Source organism: Anabas testudineus, chromosome 12, assembly GCF_900324465.2.
Source record: "Anabas testudineus chromosome 12, fAnaTes1.2, whole genome shotgun sequence".
NCBI classification, from domain to species: domain Eukaryota; kingdom Metazoa; phylum Chordata; class Actinopteri; order Anabantiformes; family Anabantidae; genus Anabas; species Anabas testudineus.
Window position 1 is genome coordinate 2,390,713 of NC_046621.1, and position 23,474 is coordinate 2,414,186.

Below are 23,474 nucleotides of genomic sequence, written 5' to 3' on the forward strand. Positions count from 1 at the left end.
TCATGGAAGCAGAAACTCATGAAGCCAATTTGTCTTGAAACGTGAAAAGAAATCGAGTGAAACATGCTGTTGTTTTTCTAAAGAACAGAGATAAATGCAGTTTAATTTTCCCTCCACCTTTCCACAACCCATGGTCAGAGTCACTTTATTATTTGAACTGACACATTTATACAAACTATTTACAAACCACTTAGGTAATTAGGAGAATTGTCAGCAAAGTATTTATAATAACATATATAATAATAACATATATTACATTTACAGAAGTAAATGTAAACATGAATAATCTAGTGTAATATTAACTTACATATGATTTCTTTTGTTTGTTTTTTGGATAACAGGTTGATTTTGTAAAATAATCTTAGTTTAATGCATCACAAATGCGTATAAAACTTTTAATTTCATGATAAAATACCCAGCCATGTTTACGTAAATTATTGGTACAAATATTCAAATGTCCCTTTTGTCTATTTACAATACATCAGGACTCTGCACAACCACAGATGGATGACAATTTAAAGTGGAAAAACTGAGTTAAACTGTGGATTCTTCCATACATACAGTTCATTGATTGACTGCTACTACTACTGTACAATGCTAGTAAGGTCACCTAATGGATGTTGACTCCTCACTCTGTTCATGTTTGAAACTCTGGATCAAATCCAGCTCTGACACACCACATTAGGGAGGAACACATCAGAAAAACTGACATTTACATTTTTACTGGAGCAAAACAAACAAACAAATCCCAAAACATTTAGTGTTGTTCTGATTTGTGACAGGAACAAAATTGTATCCATAAGCGTGGTCGTCGTAAAATGCTGGATACAAGCGTTTTATGTCATAAAGATGAGTTGGGCGTCTTCCCTCATGTATCTGCGGACCATAATCCTGCATGGTAAACTGTGGCTGATGCATGTGCAGTATGTCGTTTACAATGACATGTCTGTAGCAATGTACATTATTTGTAACTGCCTCCAAAAAACTAATCACAGTATGAAAAAATTCAGTGTGCAAGTAGCACACATGGTGACTGCAGCACGAATTAAGCTAAATGAAGCTACTGTAAGTGAAAGAGCAGCCGTGCAATCTACAACATCATTACATTTAATGTCTAGAATCGAACTCACTTGCTGTTGGTTTGGCTTTAAAAGAAGACACACACATTTGTTTTAAGAAATCCACACTAAACACAATATTAGGTACTTTAATATTCTACTTATCGTTAAAACGATGATCCATCAATATCAAACACCCCAATAGTCAAGCTTAAAATTAAAACCATTGACAAGTAATAAGCCGTTTGAAACACTGATGTTTTGTTGACTTATTTATCCACCCCGGCCTCCTCCCTACATGGACTCTGTCAGTTTAATATAATGTTTTAACCTCCTCCTTTGATCTAGTCATAATTATCACAGACACTAGAGAACTTTGTCACTTGAACATAAACATATGTCGTTTTCCGGCACCAAGGGTCGATTTTCTTGGGACAAACTGTCTCCTTATTGCAAAACTTTGTGACTGGTTGTCATGAAACCTCCTCTCTCCACCACTTTCATCAAAACACCAACTGATGGAATAGATTTTGAAAAATGATGATGTTCCGCCTGTTTAGTATCAGCATGTTCAGCTTTTCATATAATTTGCCACTCATCTGTATGTTGTTTGCAGATACAGTTCCTAACTGTCCATTCATCCTGTACAAAAATATCACATCTTCACCAACATCAATCAGTGCTGTAATCAGTTTGATCTCTGCACAGAGGGAAGGGTCAAAAGTCCTCAAACAGGTCCTCTACTGCTGAACTTGCTGCTGCAGCATCTGCAGAGCGCTGGGGAGTCTGCTGCTTACTGGATCCTGCAGGGGAGTCACTGCTGTGCAACACACACACACACATACATACAAAGAGAGAAGGGGAACAGGTCAGCAGGCTAATGAGGCTGGTTTACAGGAGAGACAGGAAGTGTATCATGTGGCCCATAAGAAGGAAGACTAGAAACACATGGGCAACTTTTATACCTGTGTCTAGAAAGGTAGACGTTTGTGTGTGTGGACACCGGACCAGCAGCTCCCCCTCCTTAAGTGGACGATATCAAATATTTAACCATCTGTCTGTGTCTGTGTGTGTGTGTGTGTGTGTTACCACAGAGGGTCATGCTTGTCATCAGTCTCAGCTGTACAGTGTAGTCTTGTATATTCTGTCCTAACTTGAATGCAGCATCACGTGCTGTTTAAGAGCCAGAAAACGGGATGAACGAAGGATCAAGGACAGTGCACAGTGGGTAGCAGAGAAAAGAGGGCAAGAAGGGATCAAGGCAGAAAACAGAGGGAAAGAAACATAAAGACTGTTGCTGTAAAAGAGTTCATATGTCCAGTTTCTACATGAAGTTCGCTTCTCTGGACTTCACATTACTGAACATGTAATGTGAAGAGTAGTAATATTTAGATCAATCACATGGACACAAAAACCACTACACCATAGCTGGGGATAGCATCCAAAAGACACTGAAGCAGAAGATGAATGAATGAACAACGGGGCTGTACAACATCAAGTCAGGTAACTGCGTCTTCCCTGCTGTGCGTCATCCAACAATGAACACGTCTTTAGGCTTTCTGCATGTATGAATGACTGTATGAATGAGTCCAATGTGAGTCCAATCTGACCCGAGGGCCACATTCAGTCACATATGCTACAAACTACAACATATATACGAAACAAGAACACAGATGCTGATGCAGTCCTACTGTAACGATGATTAGCTAATAGAGGAGTGAGAAGACTGGTGTGAGAAAGGAGAAGAGAGGGGGAGGTCCTGAGCTTGTTTAAATCATTGCCAACTGTATGACAAACACTGCTGCACTTCTGGAACCAGTTAAGAAGAAACAAGAGACGTGTTCACTGGAGAGCTCTTCTACGCTGCCACGGTGGACCACCAGAGACTTGGACACATGGCAGAGGGAAACATCACGAGAGCGGTTTCCGTCCTGAGAGGTGAGGTTAAGCTCAGGCGCTGGGCACCGGGAGCCCCCACACAGAGCTGCTCTGGTCACATATTAAAGCTGCAGCATGTACAACAATTATGTCCTGGTTTTATAAAGTAAACAGAGGTTCAGGGGGGTTAGTTCTGTATAAATTAGAACTTTAAAGGCACATTTCAATCACTAAACGGTTCAGTTCATCCAAATTACCACCCAGATGTGTACGTTTTGTCGACTAATGTCACCATTTGCTTTTTTCTGACACAGGCACATCTTATTAATAAATGAATACATTCAGTATCAATAGTGCCACATCGATGCCAAACAGCATTAAGCTTAGACAGTGTCCAATCTTCCCCTTGTGCATTTATTTTTAAACTAAACAAAGTTACCTGCCACTCGTATCACTGTGACACAAGAGCCTGACAAACTGTAAAACTCTGTGCTGATCCCAGTGTGACGGAAAATACAAACGCACACAGTTAAAGCTCTACCACTCTCATGTCTTGTAGTGATTATGTGTGATGGCTAGGAGCAATGTTTGATAGTTTACAGAACCAGTCCACAGAGAGAGTTTCACTGAAGGTTGCTTTTAAGTGTCTCTTCATGGGAACAAACATTTTCAAGGAAACATTTTCAGGAGAGAAACCACAATGAACAACAGAATAAATATATATATCTTCATTCTATGGAAGTATTAGTTCAAGATTTCTGTATCAGAGAGTGAAACGAGGATGGACATCAATCTCATGCCGCCTTAGGATGGTTAGAAATACAGGTATACAGATACTATAAATAATAGTATCCATCACAAGAGCACTTTTTGTGCAGTGTCATCACCATGCATATTCTTAGACGTTGAATTTTCAGTTCATAGATGAAAGTTGTTTGATGAAAATTGGGTGATACACGTCTGTGAACCTTTTTCGGGAAACATTAAGTAGCTTTTGGTATCAACGGTTCAGTCACAGATGGTTCAGTTCTGTCACTTGGCAGCTAACGGTGAGTCTAAGCTAAAAATAACAGTGTTGAGAAAGGTGATTTGGAGCTTAAATTTAATTTGCTTTGACATTTGTGGTCGGTTTTGGATGAATTAAGTAACTGCGACTGTGTGTTTTGTTCACAAATTCAATAACAAAAAGTTTTACATTCACTACACCTCTGACTGGCTGCATCAGCTGCTGAGGCTCATGGGTATTTTAGTAAGAACAGTCGAGCAAACAGGATTCCTTAGAGACAGTTAAAAAGATTCAAACTGATCACATGAAGCGTAAAGCTGGCAGAGTCCTGTGCTTCTTTGCATCTGCACCAGCCCCAAACTGGCCCACAACTGTCTTGGAGGAAAAAACCGTATAGACAATATCGAATCTATAAACTGAGACTGGGGCCAACAGATTTTTGGATTTAGGTTTAAACGTCTATTTCATGCTGATTCAATCTCAATCACATCTCACTTCTAAAACAAACAAATAAGCGCATTCCCAAAAGGTTGAGAAATTCCTTTAATTAGTTATCTTAGTCTCCTGATCATGTGAACTTGCCTGCAGACAAACAAGAAGGTAACAGAGAAAGGTGAATGGGTTGATAGAAAAAACAACGAAAAAAAAACCAAAACAACAATGGCTGAGTGTAGGATTGCCAACAGCTCCGAACCCCCCACGTTAACAGCCACCTCTCAGACAAAGGCCCTTCTTCTGCAGCCGCTCTTTTGCCAGCTCAGAGGGGGAGCAGCTTCTGCAGCGATCCAACATCCAGCCAACCACAGCTGCTCCTCAACCCACTGCCGCTTCTTGTTGTAGCAGTCAGAGCTCGTAATAAGAACCGGTAATGCACACCACTAGCAGCTACTGACAGCAGCTGGGGATGGATGGCACCACTTACGGCCATCTGCATGTGGCACAGTTTACAGTCGCTGGCACTCAGAGATGCCTGGACACCGTATATCGTCCTCTGTTGGCGGCCACAGAAACAACGTCAGACTAAGATGTGTGTTTGGAATATTTCCAAAATGGCCACATCCAAAAAGAAACTGGTAAATGGGAGATATGGGCACAAGAGCAACGGTATTGTGAGATTTTGGATGTGATGCAGGAGAGTTTCAGAGCTGTATCATGGTTTGAGTCCAGACACAGGGGGACACAACAGAAAGGAGAAAATAAGACAGTTCCATAATTGTTTCTTTGAGACCAGTGACTGACTTTAGCTACTAGTGCATGTCCAAGACCTCCCCTAGAAATCCCACGGCTGCACTGTGTTCAGACCACAGAGTAGTGGCATTCACCAGTGTCCAAGAAATTAGATGTGTGGTTAACAAACTATGAAAGAAAAAAAAAAACATTTTCTCACTGAACTGTGGCTTAGGAGGTAGAGAAGTTGTCCACCAATCATGGGGTGGGCGGTTTGATTCCTAGTTCCTCTTTTCATATGTGGAAGTGTCCTTGGGCAAGACACTGAAACCCACGTGGTCACTAGTGGGTCAGGCCAGTTTCATGGCTAAGTGTAAAGTGCTCTGAGTATCAGTAAGGTAAAAAAACACTGTGTAAATGCAGACCACCAGTTTAAAATGTGCGGTTTTACTACATGAGGGTACATAATACTGTTGAAAATGTTCAGTAATACAATATTCTAAAAACCATCCAGCAAAAGCAAGAAACAAGACAACACAGACACAAAATGAGTTTTTTCTGGCAGGGTACTGTACAATTTGCGACCCACAGTTGTTATCCCAAAGACTCCTTTTAAGAGTCTGTTCTCAGGATTTTCTTTAAGCACAAATCAACACATTCCATTGCTCAACAACATTCCTCTTCAGCATCCGAATACCAAACCAAACCAAACTGTAATGTGCCAGCACTGATCTACTGTAGTGAACAATGCCACAGTGGACTGAATATTTAGTCAGTGCACGTAAGCTGGCAAAATCCACACAAACATCCTTCAACTTCAACTCATAGATGAACTGATTAGAGATTACAGGTCAAGGATCGAGGTTACTGTGAGCTCATAATCATCCCATTTTAGTTAATACAACATTTCAGGAACGTGTTAAGGGTTTTTTGGTTTGTCTGTTTAATTCGCACAAACATCCTCTTGGCATGGACAGAAACGCGTGTCAACTTAACAGGTTCACAGAGGCAAACAGAGGCAACAACCAAGGGTTCTACTTTTGATTTCTGTAGCGTCATACTGATGCAGCCTCCTCATTAGTAGAGTTGTGTGTGCACATAAAGTCCAGAGTGGAAAAGCTCTTTTCTCCTGAGGCCATCTCCACCAGCAGTCTCATCCCCAGCTGGCCTGTCTAAAGCCAAGGCCGCACGTGTTTGTCTGTTTTATCTCCAACCACACAGTCAGATAGCAAAGACCAGCAGCCCAGCAGCAGAAACCATAAAGCTGCTTTTTATCACCAATAAACTGTGAGAGTTGAATTTGATATTCCTGTTCAGAGGAATGTTGTAAATGTGATAATGTCTTAAAGGTGGGATGAGCTTCCTCGTTGGACATAAAGAAGAGGTCAAACACTTTTGTTCATCTCTCGCCCCGTCTCCTCTGATTACAGAGATTAAACAGCATTTGGTGACTGGTGCTCAGCTCTGCAAGGTGTGTGGTGACATGTTTAGTTTAGCAATGAAAACTGGATCTCCAATGTCTTCAGATCTACACAGTTCACTTCACACAACTGGACATTCACTTACTGAACCCACCTGGAACTAATGTATGTTCCCAGCAAAAAGTAAGAGCTCGGCTGCAATAATTTATATTTGAACTTCCTGTTTTCTACGAATGTGAGACGGTTGTTTGTGACAACATTGTGCCTCCATTTGAAATATGGAGCAAATATTGATCTGTTCCACAGCATAACACCAGCACAGAAACCCCGGCCAGTCAAGAACGTTTCCAGCTGCACTTTCCTGTCACTGTTTGGCAGATGAGTGTAGAGATATCAGAGAATAATACTTGAAAGACAACCTTTTATTAGTTTTTTTTGTCCTGCTCACTATTAATTAATATTCATCGATCTTTGTTGATATGTATCCCCTGTGAGACACACATTGCTCCACCGCTCTCCACATTCCTTCACATTATTTGACATCACTGATTGTGTTGCAGTAAATGACCCGTTTACAACTCACTGATAACCACACATACAACATTAGCTTTGCTGCCACAAACAATGTGAATCTTTAGGTTGAAAGGTTAACACCGTAGAATTATCACTGAGTGAAGGCTCAGTTGGACTAGGTTGGAAAGAAGATTCTCTGACAGGGAACTTTATAATGTTTGATTTTCCCATTCAAGGTGGGAGTGAGCGGACAGAGAGAAGGTGAAGGCAAAGCAAACAGGAGATGACAGAAAGAATCTCCAAAGAACAGTAGTACTAGGTGGAAACCATCATCTTTACATCTCAGTTTTGTTCTGCAGTAAAGAATTACAGTATTTTAACTTGTAACAATAAAGCTTAAATAGATGTGTGCCTTTGTGTGCTATTTTAAGGAAATGTCACACCCAGCATGAACAGTTTTACTAGCTACAGTAAACTGCTCCAGAAAGACATTAACTGACATCATGAAGCCAGACACTATGATGTAGTGTAGGCAAAGCAACTTTTCACACATTGTCCAAACAAACTAGAGACTGTGACAGATGTTAATGACATTACATGTGCTTTGGTTATAATGCAGCACAGACACACTTACAGTACCTCTTTCTCTGGGAGGTCTGTGGGTTTGGTCTTTTGACTGCAGGGTCAGGGGTACCGAGGTGGCGAAAGCGCCGCTTTCGACAGGGGGCCACGTCTGTGATGTCCTTCAGACCGTCATCCAGCGGGCTTGGAATAGTGGACTCTGAGGAGAACATGAGTTGCTCAGGCAATAGCATACAGAATAAAAATTAAACATGTAATAACGTGTTATGTTTGCTGATCCATGACCCTCATCCTCCATGCAAATTACTCCTTTATTAATCATGTCTATTCTTATCAAGCTTTTGGCTTTATTTTGATCCATCTATGCCTCTGTTGACAGAAATGTTACTGAAATATCTCCTCAACAACTGCTGTTTGAATTGTAAAGAGATTTCATCCAAACATTCATGTTCCCCTCACGATTATTTGCAGCCTTTTTGGTGACACTCTGACTTTTCGTCTAATGCCATCATCAGATTAACATTTTTACTGTGGTTATCATCAAATCAGAAATACATTAAACATGTGTTGAGATATGCTAGACTGTCACTGATGCATCAGAGACATAAGACATATTAAATATGAAATATCCTTGCTTTTAGTCTCCTGAATGAATAAAGCTCCAAAACAAGGACAACTACATTTCAATACACAACACAACTTATTGGCATCTCTCATTAGCAGTTCACTGTCATGACAACATGCCTGTCTCTTACTGTTCATACATTTAGGATAAACAGTAAGCACTGAACATCTTTTCCATGTCATTCTGCTATAGTTTGAGCTGAGAGATTTTATCCAACTAACATCTGCTCTCCTTTCCTCAGCTGCCTGACTCTGCATTAATTGCCTCTCCCCCCTCTCTCTCAGATGGCCCTCCCTCGCAAATCAGCACGTTCCTAAGATCAAAGTGTAAATCAGCGTGGTGAATGACGCCAGCAGCAGCAGAAGGAGGAGGATGATTTCTTCTTCCTTTTCACCTGAGATATAGTTCCCTTAATTGAAAGGTGGTTGTTTTTTTTAAATCCATTTCAAGACCCTGAAAACCTTTTTTTCCCCTCAACCAGCTTCTTGACATGAGCACTTGGGTTCAACAGCAACACATTATTATCATTATTTAGTCAAAGTCACAAAAGGTTTGATAGTTTTGTCTCCAGAGATTCATGTAATGTGTTTCTCATTTGTTTGAGGAAGTGGAGGCTCAGTTGGACAAAGGTGAAATATTTCACTTTGAGGCACAAATATAGATTTAGCAACACTTTAGTGAGATTCAGATGAGTGTTGGATTGAATTTTAACTAAAGATCTTGTCCTACTGTGACACTACATGCAAAGAGGATAATCAAAGTTATTGAAATTCATCCTGTGGGAAAAGGGAAATGTGCACAAAGCGCTGTGAGTATCCATCCAACAGTTGTTTTGGTATTTATTTCTGGACAGATTTATTGACAACATTGCCTAATACAGTTGCTAAAAACAGGATGAGCCGAAAAAAATAAATTATTGTTTTCTTTTTGTTAGTGACCAAAGGAACTAAAAGATGGATAAAATATTATTTATAACAGCTTTATACTGGGTGGACTGCGTTTACTTCACCAAAACAGCCACAAGAACATTTTACATCAAAAAGAGCTTATTTGGGGAGTGGGGGAACTAGAATCTAGGGATTCAGCAGTAGTAACTAAACACAGACCCATAAACACATAAAACCAGAAACTTCCTTACTTTACCCACTTCCCTCTCCTCCTCCTCCTCTTCTTCTTCTATCTGCTGGCAATAACTGTTAACTTGCAACTGCCTGAGTCACTGTCGTAGCAACAACACAAGAAACAACACAAATTTTGTGATCTTGTCCTCCTCAGATGGAGAGGAAAGCCCTGAGAGGAGGGGACACCTATGTCGCCCAAAAAGCCTTGATGGATCAAACAAACCCAACCTGGCTGTGTGTGACTTAACTTCTGAGAAAGTGGAAAAATCATTGAAATAAACAGCTGACATGAGAGTAAAAAAGTCCCTAAAAATCCCTCACACAGGCTGGTTCAGTTCCATGATGGACAGCATCCATCTTAACTGTAACACACACCTACACTCCATATAGCTAACCTCTTGGCCACGGCACGTTAATCATATCCAGGCCATCTGGGAGCCTCTGGGTTGATGAAGTGTACCGTCAACGTTAGAAGCCGCTTGTATTTAAAGGTGTTTTGGGATGTCTGTTCACAGAGGCCCACTACCCTGCATTACATAATTCCTCAGTGAAGTCATGGTTAGTTTCTGGGCATGAAACAGCAATGGTGCAAACACACTCAGCTACCATGACAACAGTTCCCTAAAATATCATATTCACAGTCATACATGACAAAATGTGAAAACTTCTCATGTGAAAAGTACTTTCCTATATACAGTATTTATTTAACTTCATTGAACCCTTATCAAATCTTTACAGCATTTAATATAAAGGTGCAGTGGAGTAAGTTACTGTGTGTTACTACTCTGCTGTCACTGATTTTGAAACGTGTCTAATATGTGTCCACACCTCAATCAGTGACCTCACATCAGGTGTTTTCCATAAGCTGTCAAAGTCTGAACAACGGCACCTGCCACATGTGAATTATTGATTCAAATGTTTAAATGACACTAAATGATCTACTTTATGCAGATGACCCATTAACGTTACTGTCTGAACACTTACTCTAAAACTGTGACAGTATTGATTTGTAATATTAGTGAATGTAGACATGATTCCTGGGACAGTTCTCCTAAGGAAAAGAAAGTGCGACACTGTGGTTAGTTCATACTTTCATTGCGGTTAGTTCCTAGTTTCATCAGAGGGCTGTGAAAATTACGTTCTTATGAAATTCTAAGATTTAATACTGAAATAGCAATTGAGAGCAGTGGACAGTGCTAAACACAAGACTAAATGATCACCGAGGTGGATTGTGATCCGATGACTTAAACCTTTTTCCCTGATGGTCTGCATTTGTAGTTTAAACACTAATGTATGCTGATGCATTACCAGGAAAGTTGTTAAATGACCTAATGGTAGGTAAGGTGCAGCTGATGCACTGGCATGTTGACAGTCTGCCGGTAGGAGGTATGTAATCAGAAGTGATGCAGCAGTAAAGAAATCTGAACACAAGTGGTCAGCTGGACACCCTGGAGACTTATGTACAGTGGTAAGAAAAAGTAACTGAACACCCCTGTAGCTTGGCAGGAAACACCCTGACACACCACAAAACTAGTGGTAAAATATGTTGTAGGAAGATTAGACAAACATAGGCTTGTTTGGGAAAAACATGCAGCCCTACGTACGGCGGAAAAAGAGAAACTGGTACCGTCAGGAAAACATCATCCCAACAGTAAAGTATGGTGGAGGGAGCATCATGATTTGGGGTTGCTATGCTGCATCTGAACCTTGACAACTTGCCTTTGTGGAGGGGATATAAATTCCCAAGTTCCTCAATGTATCCTACAAGATAACGTCAGGGAGGCAGCTCAGAAGAAGCTGAGAAACCCCAGCCCTAGCCGTTCAAACCAGAAAAATGTGCAAATGTGCTTAGCTGACACAGTTATCTGAATAAGATTCTGCAGATTTAATGCACAGCTACAGAAAGTGCTTACTTGAGGTCATTGCTTCCAAAGCAAATGGTGGTTCAACTAGTTATTAAAACAAAGTTTCACTTTCTTTTTCCATCATCACTCTGTATGTTTAATAGCTGTGTTTAATAAAGCCATGAAAGATCAGGACAGCTTGCGAACATTGTGTTTGTTTACATTTGTGACTTTGGTTCACATTTCATGACCCATTTATGGAAAAAAAAAAAAAAAAAAAAAAAAAAAAAAAAACAGGAAATCGGAAATAGTTCACTGTGAGAGCAAAACAGTTCGACAATTGTTTTACATATGTTTTTGTTGTCTATGATTTATTTGACATCTGTTATGTGTTTCTGAATGAGTAAATAGAGTAAAATATTGACTTTACATGAATGCCAAGTAAAAAAAAAATCTTAACATTAAAGAAACATAGCTAGAAGCAACAAAGTTTAGTTTAGTTTAGTGTGTTTGACACAAAGAACTAGATTCCTTTGATGATATGACATGTTTGTTAATGGGGGTCAGATGGCGTATGTTTGAGATAAAATCCAGAAAGACTTGGCAGAAGTGAGAGAGTGGGGGGCTTCACAGAGATCTTACCCAAAGACGGTAAAGTAGAGACGGGAGTCAACTGCACCTCCTCTGGTTCCTCGTCAGTACTTCCTCCATATTCATCCTCCTGAGCCTCCTCCTCCTCCTCCTCCTGACCTGCTGTTTGTTGTGATTTCACTGGATCTTTCCTTTTCTGACTTTCAGAACTTTAACAGAAAGCAGACAGTGTACACGGTTAAATCTGTTCTACAATATGAAAAAAAATAACTATTAGCATTAGTTATTAAAAATTACCACAAAACTTTGACAAAAAGGAAACATTAAAAACATAATTACATGACTGTAGAATGAGATAACGGCATTAGTTGTGGAAAACATGTTAAAGCTTCTTGATAAATGTGTTGATACAATTTCAGATTTAGTCACAGTAATGTGCTCTGTGTCAGCTGATATGCCAACACTGACCCGAGCTGTGGAAGTAGTTACACTATGATCTTTTGAAGTTTAAGCATTTACTTTTTCTAATTTTCCAATGCAAAGGCTTTGATGTGTAAAGACTGTAACTAAGAGGCTGTGACATCCAGTTAATATGACCAGTGTACCTTGTTTCCTGTAGGCGAGTAACAGTTTCTTGCAGACTGCGGATCTTGGCTTTCTTCTCATTTAGGACCAGGACAAATCGAGAGTACAGCTCTGCCTCCAGCGCCTCTTTACCAACAGCATATTTCTTCAGTCTTAAATATACAGAAACTAACGTAAGTCTTCAAATATTCTCAGATCACTGATTCGTCAGTATGTTAGTGCTCACCTACAGTCCTGGCAGCCATGAAAGATACATGCACTCACGAGTGTTTCCCTGTAGTAACATAATACCACTAATTCTAATCAGTGATGGATTGTGAAGTCGAGAAGGTGATTATAAAACCATGAATCACACAAGGTGAGAGGTCCTGAACTGAAGCCGTCTAAGCAGCTCTCGACTTTGATAAAAAGACTGAAAACATCTGAATATTATGTTTAACCTAAGTATATGGCTTAGTAGTATTCTGATAGTGGGAAATGGCATCAGAACTAGGTGGAAGCGTCAGAAGTCCAATGGAAGTGGAGCTTTCTCAGCATCGAAACTGGATCAGTTTGATCCAAAGCTCGATCGGACACCACACTATCAGCAGATCAATGTCCACAGAGAGACAGAAAAGCATCTTCATCATGCATTAGAGCAGAACCTCCCATATTTCTTCTTCATTCCATATGTCTAAGCATCTAGTCTCTCTACAGCCTCAAACATTCTGGTTACTTCCAGGTTTACATGAAAATGTCACTGATTTTTCATATGGTCTCAGACTTTTGGACACCACTGAATGTCTGGTGCTGTGATATTCCATATTTTTGTTACTGTAATTAAACCCTGTGTACAGAGCCAAACCAGCAATAGACATATCCTTTTAACAAGTATTGTGTGTATCCAAAGCCTGATGTATCATATTCCTCTGTGCCACAGAGCTCCACTGTTGTCCAAAAGGTATTAAAACATATCAATGACCATGTAGTTTATTTTGACTCAGTCTCACATTCAGCATTCATCATCGTCATCCTTCTATGTGTTTCTGGTGCTGATGTGGTGAGATCAGATATTCATACAAATTCCAAAAACTAGATAAAGGAAACTCAATTAAACAAATGACAAAAGAAAAATACAGAGGCCTCAGTTTCCTAGAGGTTACCTACCTTGGTGTTGCTTGTGACTTTCCAGACTACTACAGGGTTACACTGCACAGTACCAGCTCACCTTGATTCGACTTCTACTCATCCTTTTTTTGGTTTTCCACCGTGTAGATGGGAAGTTTAGTCTAGTTTCTATCGGGCTACCCGTGGAAAACAAAGTACCTGTTGCCAATATCACATAGAGCAGAGAAGCAGGAGAAAAGCGCTTCTTGGTTGCTCGATCACACCTGGGAAGATTAGCTATGGTGTTGCATGTTCTCCATTTGTTCACCATCTTCCTGACAGTCGACTGGTGGAATCCAAACTCTTTAGAAATCCATTTCTAACACTATAGAGCATCAAACCCCATCCTCTAAGGTCTTCATAAATCTTCTTTTCCAGGACATCTACATACATCTACAAAGCTATGTTGAGAAGATCAGACTTTGATAGTGAGGACACTCACATCATCGTGTTTCTCCTTTGTCAAATAAATTGATGATTCTAGAGGTTCACATACTTTTACCACACACAAGTATTCAACATTCATTCTTCAAGTGTAATGTTTTTGTGTCATTTGTTGAGTTGGGTTTCCTTTATCTAGTTTTAGGACTTCATGAGGGCCTGAGGGGTAACTATCTTTGACTGTCTTCTAAATTATAAACATATAATTGAAATTTAATTTTTTATTCAAATGTTTAGTTCAGTGCTAAGAGCCTGACACAGTCTACTGCTGCATTTGTTAACAGTAAATCATATAAAATAATGCCACACTTATCCTTTAAGTTGACATACATAATGAATTGGCTGGACTGTGTTGTAAATCCCAGCGGACCCTCTGACTCTGCTCAGTTTATAACTCAAAATGATGTACAGCTGCAGACAGACTCTCCATCCAGTGTTACCCGAGTTGGGTAATAACTCAGAGGAAACATTACGATTAATTTTCTCAAAAGGTTGTGATTTTAACCTTTTCCAAACTTTCTATGTGCAGAGTTTTGTGCTACACAAAGGTCTTTATGTACAGTAAAAGTCAACAACTTATTGTAACTAGAGCAATGTTCAGACAACATTAAACACTGATGGATTTACAGTAAGACGACTAACTCATACAAAGGTGGAGAGGTGTTTAGATCCTTTAGGTAACACAATATAGCCAGTGATTTACTCAGTAATTTAGCTGTAAGAATTAGGGTTTCATAAAAAAGAGGAAAACTATATTATGGTAAACAAGGGAGTCACAACTGAACTATCTGGAGTAAAGGAGAAATAAACTAGGAGTAAAAGTACATAAGTTGTATATACTGGGCACCTATGGGGTACAGTACTTAGAAACAAAACAGAAATTAATCTCTGAAGGAAAAGCTATGAAGCAGTGGCTGTAAAAATGAGCTCCCCTGCTCCATAATGTCTTCTCTCCACCACAACTTGTACCATTCACTACACAGAAAAAATAAAGTCTTCAGAATTATAAATACTGCATCACAAGTAAACACCTCGTGTTCAAAATAATAGTATTATCAGCAAAATGTACTAGTTTATTTTCCACTGGGTAGTTGGTCTAATCTAATTTTAATTTAACAGCTTTCATGACCGTGCAAAGTAACGTAAACTATAATATTACAATATTTCCAAAAGGAAATGCAGTGACCTATCTTATTACAAGTACTTAGTGGATTTATATTATTTAAAATGGGGAATGTGTTAATACTCAGAAAATAAGGATTAAATAAAATTTTCCATCATGGAAGAGTTTAAAGTGGTTATTTAAAAGGGGGAAAACTGCTTTAAACCACCACCTAATGTAATAAATATGGTTGTACTACTATTATAATACTTCTACATCTGTTTTAGTAGAATTCCCAGGCTATTTCCCCATTCTGCCTGAAATTACTTGACTTTTCCGATGTGCTAACCCTCCCCTGGACCCTGTGTGTTTTTTGTTTTGAGTACCCTGGTTGTCGTGTGTTCTGTGTGTTTTTACTCTGCAGTGATGCGTTGCTGTTCTCGTCTCAGTCTCCGGTTCTCCTCGTCTAGTTTCTGGTTATGGTGCTCCAGTCTATTTCCCCTCTCAAGACTGTGTATCAGTAAATTCCTCACGGCATCTGCCGGCTCTGGGGCAGCCTTCAGCGAAACAGAACCCAACCTAAACTGGAAGAGGTAAAAAGACAGGAGCAAAGTGACTACTCTTGTTGAGCTGTGATGAAAATATTTCAATCTAGCACCTAAACAAGTCTTCATGAGTAAAGATATAGAGGCCGTGCACCATAACATGCAACTATACCTGTATATATAACAGTGTGAAGATACGACCAGTGTGCAGACAGACACGGAGAACAACAGGTGCAGCAGGAGCATGAGAAGCATAATATCCTTCAAAGTTTTGAAGGACTAGTGCTGACCTACTGAACCACAGTTGAGCTAAACTCATAAATGAAACCACACAGGTTATGAGGGTCAATGATTTTTGCTACCACTTTAATGTGGACACTATCAGATGTTCACACTAAAGGCCAACTGTCTGCTGGTAAAGTTTCTTCTCAAACATGTTTACACAGAGATAAGAAGCAGCACTGTGACTATCACCTCTGACCTTTCTGACAGTCTGCTCCCTAAATAACTTGCGTTTACAGGCTGAGAGGCTCGATAAGAAAGATAAACAGTAAAGATAAGGTGAGAGACAAAGCTGGAATCATTGTAAGCGAGTGCTGTGTCACACATTAAATCAAACCAATACAGACGTTTGACTGTTTTGACAGAGTCGAGTCACATCTCTGCTGAGATTGTTAATTTTGACAGCGTCCTCTTAATAAACCATTTAAGTCCTTGTACATGTTCTTACTTCTTTACCTGTTTTAGGTAATTCAGCAGTCACCTGCTTGTCCACATTAGGGATCTGGGATTCAAAGCTACTTGGAGCTTGTTGTTGTCTGGTCTGAGAGACCAGTGGGTTCGTTGTACAATGTTGGTGGAAACACTGTTGATGTGGGCAAAGGTTCCTCATGTTGTCATAGAGACGCTTCTGTTTCAAAAGCTGTTTCGAACTCACTGATTCACACTAATTAACTGTTGGACACTTTTATTTAGGGAGAGACCTCCGTGTGCAGCTGCACCTATCCCTAATTTAATGCCAAAGTGGGTGAATGTTAAAACCATTACTACAGCCGCATCTTTATGGTAAAATAATAAGCCGGTCTCGATGCAGACCCTGCTTGAACTCAAGTTCTTCACAGTTTGAACTCGAGTCCAATTGCCAAAGAACAAGGGAATGTGGTGAACTGAATTTCTAAATAGTGTTGTTGCCAACATCAGCGGTTCTTGAAACTTGAAATATATGTGTATATATTAAGTTTCTATATGTTTTCTTTAAACTGTGGTGAAATCAGAGCAACAGAGAAAAAACTGTTACACAACATAAAATGTAGAATAACCAAAGCCATCAGAAGAACACAAAATCAATACTCAAGTGAAAGGAACCAAATACAAGTTTAAGTTACTTTAGGCTGTTAATAATAATGTATGAATAATGAATATACAAATCTAGTACAGACTTGTCCCACGTGTGCTTTTCAAAGGTTTCTGTATGGTTTCACCCAAACCTCTGACAGTGAGAGGGGGTGCAGGGAAGAGCAGATTCTATTTTTCTATTTCTACTGAGTTACATAAGAAATTTGTACTTTCACTTTTAATTTTCTGAAAGTGAGAGCTTGAGTTTTGTTTTGACTCATGTTTAATTCAAATTGTATTTTGAAAACCAGGTATTTTACAAGTGAAAGTAGTTTTACTTTCTCACTGTGGCTGACATGACATCAGAATTTCCTTTTTACTTTTAGCTGGTGAGAAGTAAACATGTACTTAAGCCAAGTGAGCTTTTCTGAGAGATTTATTTACTAGTTTTTATTAAATATTGCACAGTTTGATTAAGTAAAGGCTCTGAGTACCTCCTTCAGCACTGCCTAAAACATCCTAAGCTAATGTATATTTATTGGTACCACAAGAACTTAAAAACTGTTGTAGAGCTCCACTTATAATTCCAGTACTTCTTTAAAGATTGTGTGGTTTTCGAGCACAGACATTAACCTTTAGCTCCCACAGCAGAATCTCAATAGGCTTGAGATCTGGGTTCTGAAAGGGCCACTCCAGGACCTTGATTTAGGAGTGCTTCAAAAGGTTTTGGACCAACTTGAATGCATGCTTTGGGCCACTGTCCTGCTAGACTGGCAGCAGATTTCTTCAAATTATCCTCCAAAACATCAACATCATCATTTTCAGTCTACGTGATCCCATCCACCCAAACAAGGTTCCCTGTGCCTGCAGCAGCAGTGAACATTATGCTACCGCAACGTTTAACTGCGGGAAGGGTTGAAGGCTTCTCCCTTCCCTCGCCAAACAAAAGCAACATCCGTGTTCATGGGACCAAAAGACAAACTTTCAAACTTCACATTTTAAATGCTGAGAAGCAAACTTCAGTCTAGCTTTGATGTGTCGCTCTGTCTACTTGTGATTTGCAATGATGCAGAATCCAGATTAATTTCTTTACTTTTTCCATGATGAACTTTCTTCTAACCAAATTTAAGAGCTGTCCTTTTTCAATCGAATTCTCAGGTGAATGGATCAGCTCACTGGAGACAATTCTGTTCTGGTTGTGGGAACAACACAATGAAAGTGCCAGTGGATTAAATAATAAAAAACATTTGTGAGACACAACCCAACATGAATACCAAAGGTCTCAGCCATTACTAAAAGACATATATTACACATTTCTTATGTCTTAGGTGTTACAGAAAACATGCTGACAGGATGCATGATCACAAACACACCCGTTTGGTATGCTAACCACCTCAGGTAACATCTGTACATATATGCGTCTCCCCTTGGTGTCTGACAGGAGCTGCGATTAGAGGGGAATGAGCAGGCATTAGACTGAAGCCTTTCATTAGACTCTAAACTTTGTGACAGATTTATTAGAATTATTGCTTTTTTATGTTGAGCAAGAGAACCCCTCTGATGACGCACCACAGCACACTACTGTGAATCAGCAGCATCGATTCATTTCCCTTTTGCTGCAACAGATGCTCAGATTTCCATTCTGTCGTAAAAACTATGATAACAAAGGGTTTGTGTCTAAGACTTGAATTAGTTTGTTCATACTGACCTGACCCCTGCACAGAGATTATTCAGTAATTGCAAAACACCATCACGCTGTCCAACTTCCCTTGAAGTCTGTATTCTCACGAAATCATAGCAGACGCTAAGGACACATTAAGGTTATTTTTAACACAGTTAAACACAGTTTGGTCTTTGTTATTTGTTATATTTGGAGTAATTTGTTTCCTACTGTCTCCTAGCTAGTGTTGGAAGATGTACACAAACTCAATACTGAAGTAAAAGTGTAAGTACCGCCCAACTCTCCAAGTAGAAGTAAAACTTTCTCAAAATTCTTCACTCAACTTGAAGTATTAGATCTGTGGGGCATAAAACCAAACCAATGAGCTGAAAGACATTAAAATGCAGCAGTATAATGTTTACAGCTCGTTCTTGTAATGGTACTTCCAGTTTAAACCTCTGGAGTCTATTAACATCAAACCAAACGGGAAGAAAATCGGGCCAGAACTCTCACAGAGTATCCTTAGATCCTGGCACAAAGGAAGCTCAACATCACGACAATACAACTGGAGCTGGGAAGAGAACATTTAAAGCCAAAGATTAAATATAACTGACATATTTATTAAATGATAAATCAATTAAGACCAAATGTGCTGATCTGTGAACAGTTTGCCACGACTGTGAAGATCAAACTGATTATCCAGATTATTTGAACCACATAAATCACATTAATCATCATCAACATCAAATACAACAAACAATTGTATATGAGCCATATAAAGACTTATATCAGATGTGAAAATTACGATTATAGATCTATTGTCACACATTATTATTTCTAGTTATTATTCTAGAAGAACAGTTAATTTACTGCACGTCTGTGCTGAAGTTACAGTTACCATCACATGAAGCCACAACTTCTGTCTCTGAACTAACTTTGTCAAACTCTCATGTGACACTACATTCATCACTTCATTTGTTCGGTCAAGAAATCAAAACAACTCTGGTGCACTTTTTCCTGAAGCTTTGAAACATCGAGGAAATGTGCACCGATATCTAGAGGACATGTGGCACTAACATTGTGTGAAAGAAGATGTCTGACTATGTCCTCATCTACAGAATATCACCTCCAGCAGATATAGTCCAGAGGATAGGTATCATTATTATAAGATCATGAGTATTCACCACAATATAAAAACCCCTGATCGATAATAAGGCCAGGGTGTAAGTGATAACACTACCTCTACCAAAATGATAGGAAGAAGAAACAGCTCAGAGCACCATGTCATCTGCCAAACATAGTGTTGGTTTTGTGGAGATTTGGATATGTGATACGTCAGCATTTCTGTTTTCTCAGATTCAACTAGATGCATCAACATCTCATCATTCAGTTGTGCAATGACCCAAAGCAATCAGAGTTGACCCGTCTGAGCTGCGTTCCACTTGACAAAGCCCAGACTGACTGTTATGGGGCAGAGATACGCCACAACAAGGAAGAAGACTGCATTAAAGACCTGGCAGACTATCAGCAAGGAAGATACAAACACTGATGTAATGATCTGTATGTCTGCCAAACTTTTAACCGAGGATGATAATAATAATAATGATAATAATAATAATAGTAAGAATAATAATAATAATAATAATAAGATCTCAGTTTCCTGATTATTCATGATGCATGTTTAAAGAAAAACTTGTAAAAACAAATCACAGACTTTGCCGGTGTCTCTGATGGTCCAGACACAGCATACCATGTAAATAAGCAAGCTCAACACAACACTTTCCCAGATCTACAGGTTCACAAGAGCCCAGTGATTTGTCACTGTAAGTATCCACTGCAAGTCTTGGCTTTAATGTTTTCTTATCAATATTATACTTATAACTGAACATGAAGTGTCCACATACCTGAAGTCGGGACTGTATTTGTGCAACTTAATGAGACATTATAAACTAACTAACACTGACTAATGCCTTTCTATTGGGTTTACCACTCACCGATATGTCCTTCTGCATTTTCTCATACTCCAGCATGACAGTGGAACTGCCATTTGGTGGAGACGGAGTCAGGGTGAAGCTGTAAGTGGAGCTCTCTGGCCCCGTCAGAGCCTGCTGGAGGTCCTGGGTGTACCTCTCCCTCTGCATCTCCAGCTCCTCTGCCTCCTCATTCACTGATGCTTCACTCACTACACAGACAAAAAACTGTTAAAAAGCACAACAATAAATGCAGAAAACATGTATGAAGAGTAACTGCAACATGTACACTGCAAACAACAAAGCAGAAGAGAGGAAGGTGTGTGGTCAAACAGGTGAGGTATCAAGTATCAAGCATAAACCCGTCAGATATGAGGCGTTGTGCTGGGTGATATGTTACCTTCTCCACTCCATGCATCCTGTCCATCAGTCAGCAGCAACTGGAAGCCTGAACCTAAATCCTGCCCCCTCCAGTCCACACGCAGGAAGTACGTGGAGTCAGACTCCGAAGAGATGTGGATTTCACGCACTGACAAGGGCATCGCTTAACAAAAAAATACCAGATACACTTTAGTCACATCAGTCCAATTTATCTCTCTGCATCAGACAAACTGAGCTTCAGCTTTATTTGTAACTTCAAGTTGCACAGTATCTTAACATTTGTGGATAATCTGTCGATCTACATCATTTCCAGTAAAACTCAGTCATTCAGAGGTACTTTTTTTTCTTTTTAGTAATATGAGCATTTTTTCAAATTGAACCCAAAACCGTAAAACACTAAAGCACAGGCTGTTCACAAACCTGGGACTGACAGTCCTCATTACAGTGTCAGACCTGGTGGTGACCACATCTGCTCTTACATCATTTTTCTGGCACTTGTCGCACCCTGTTGTTCACATGCCAGCCAGACCTTTACCTCCCTTCACCATGTCTTCAACCAGCATCCAGCTATACAGGCACTAACTACACCGCCTGAATCTGACTGTGGTTTTACAGCAGTTCCTCTAACATGCTGTGAATTTCTCTGTGGAGCAGAATATACAAAGGGGGTTGCGTTATTGTCTTAAAGAGAGACTAAAAGCACCCTGACAGTCTGGAGGGAAAATGGATCTGTAAACCATCAGAGACCCCATAAGGCTTGGCCATGAGAAACCTAAAAGCCACAAGAGAAAACACACAAAGCCTGGCTGTCATTAGCTGTTTGAAAGCAGCTAAAAAGACTGCTGGACTGTGTGCAGAATGGGGAAGCATCACATTTTTAGGTTTTTTGAGGAGTTCAGAGAATTTTTAATTAATTAAATATTTTTTAAATGATGAATAATAACAGTAGCTATCAAATCCATCTTAAGAGCCATTGATGTTTGTTCTCATTTTCAAATGAGCCAACTGTAAAAAGTCAGCCAGGATTTGACTTAGGTTTGAGTTTAGGATGTGTTTAGTCCACCTCTATCTGAGATTAATGACTCAGGGAAAAAAAGACCTTGCTAAGAAGCCTTGTACATAAATTGTGCAACTTCTTTGTTACTGAAGAGACAAAAACTAGCTCCAGCACAAAACAGATTTGTGCAAAACAATGAGAAAACGCCATATAAAAAGAGAAAAGCCATATTTAAATAGTGCGCTGTAATGCACTAACATCCTCTCATTAGGTCTAAGTACAGGCTGAGCAGAGACAAGCAGAGAAACTCACACATCACTTAGCTGGATACTAATGACCGACCACAACGGCGTGCATCCTGAACACAGTCAGACACGTTTCTGCAGCTTCATCTTTAACAACATCCTGTTCACACCTGCTTCACACTTCATGTGAAAAGTCACTTTGCGGCAAAATGTGTAACTGTCTCCACCACAGGTGTCACGTCCACTGTGTATGCTACTAATTGAATCCAGAATGAATTTGTTTTCCTCAGGATAGATTGTAAAAACTTTGGGAATGCTCTAATTTTTCTTACATAGTGCAAAAATCAGGTCAACTTTACCATGAGTCTCAGATTTACTTTGTGTTTAGTGCAAATTAGCAATGGCCACATGCTAACAAACTACACAAATACTGCATGTTAGCACAGTTTCAAAGAGCTTTTATCAAAGCTACAGACCTGACTGTGCAGCAAATGTAAATGCATCTTCTACAGCATATATACCAGACTGCCACAAGAGAATCAATTGTAGATCTAGTAAAATACAGTGGCAAAGGCATGGCAGGAGAATTTGCATCTCATTTTTACCAGGTGTATTTTTTCAACGTAGAAGAAAACAGCATCAACAGTGTGTAAAGGGAGTTTTAATTGAGACCAGTAGACAGTTTTGGGGGGTGATGGGTGTAGGAAGCTGTTTTTAATGTCTAATTATCTCTCAGTGTTTCACGGATTTGAACAGCAGATGGACATTTATCATTTTATTTTACAATTACAGCTTCAGGCTTTAGGTAGTGAACAATTGCTGTGGGACCGGTTGCTGGTTGACAGATTTTAGCTAGAGAACTTCTTCTCAGCTTTAATTGGGTTTGGCGTATGTTTGTCCAGCTAAACCTCAGGTGGCAGCAGAAACAGTAAAATATCCAAATACTCTGATTACTCGCTCAGTAAGTAACGTTAGCCTGGGTGACGTTAGCTTGACGTTAGCTAACGCCGTGTTTGTAAACACAGACTGAAGCTAAACACGTGCTAAGATAAACGAACAAATAACCATTTGCGGCTTAAAAAGCATCCCTTTAGTTTCTGTCTTACCTGCGACGTCGTGTGTGTCAGTCCTTTGCGTTGTTTTATGGAGTTAATGAGATCTTTGCTCTTTTTAAACAACAAATCTGAGAAGTGCCGGGAGACGCTTGCTCGTACGTCATCATCAAGCGACGCAGCTGATCAAACGAAGGGAGGGTGATGTC

General features: G+C 39.6%; 1 protein-coding gene across 2 annotated transcripts; it reads right to left on the reverse strand.

Annotated features, from left to right (window-relative positions):
- Positions 1–104: 104 nt before the first annotated feature.
- xrcc4 (X-ray repair complementing defective repair in Chinese hamster cells 4) lies at positions 105–23,445 on the reverse strand. 2 transcript variants are annotated; one of them, XM_026354583.1, is made up of 8 exons: positions 23,320–23,445; positions 20,991–21,134; positions 20,615–20,802; positions 15,498–15,664; positions 12,412–12,543; positions 11,858–12,015; positions 7,683–7,824; positions 105–1,875 (listed from the first exon to the last, which is right to left on the reverse strand). In XM_026354583.1, the coding sequence occupies exons 2-8, from the start codon at positions 21,130–21,132 to the stop codon at positions 1,776–1,778; spliced, it is 1,029 nt and encodes a 342-aa protein (XP_026210368.1). In that variant the 5' UTR covers positions 21,133–21,134; positions 23,320–23,445; the 3' UTR covers positions 105–1,775. The 2 variants fall into 2 exon arrangements, with proteins under 2 accessions (XP_026210368.1, XP_026210367.1); XM_026354582.1 differs by having other exon boundaries at positions 105–1,878.
- Between the last annotated feature and the right edge of the window lie 29 nt (positions 23,446–23,474).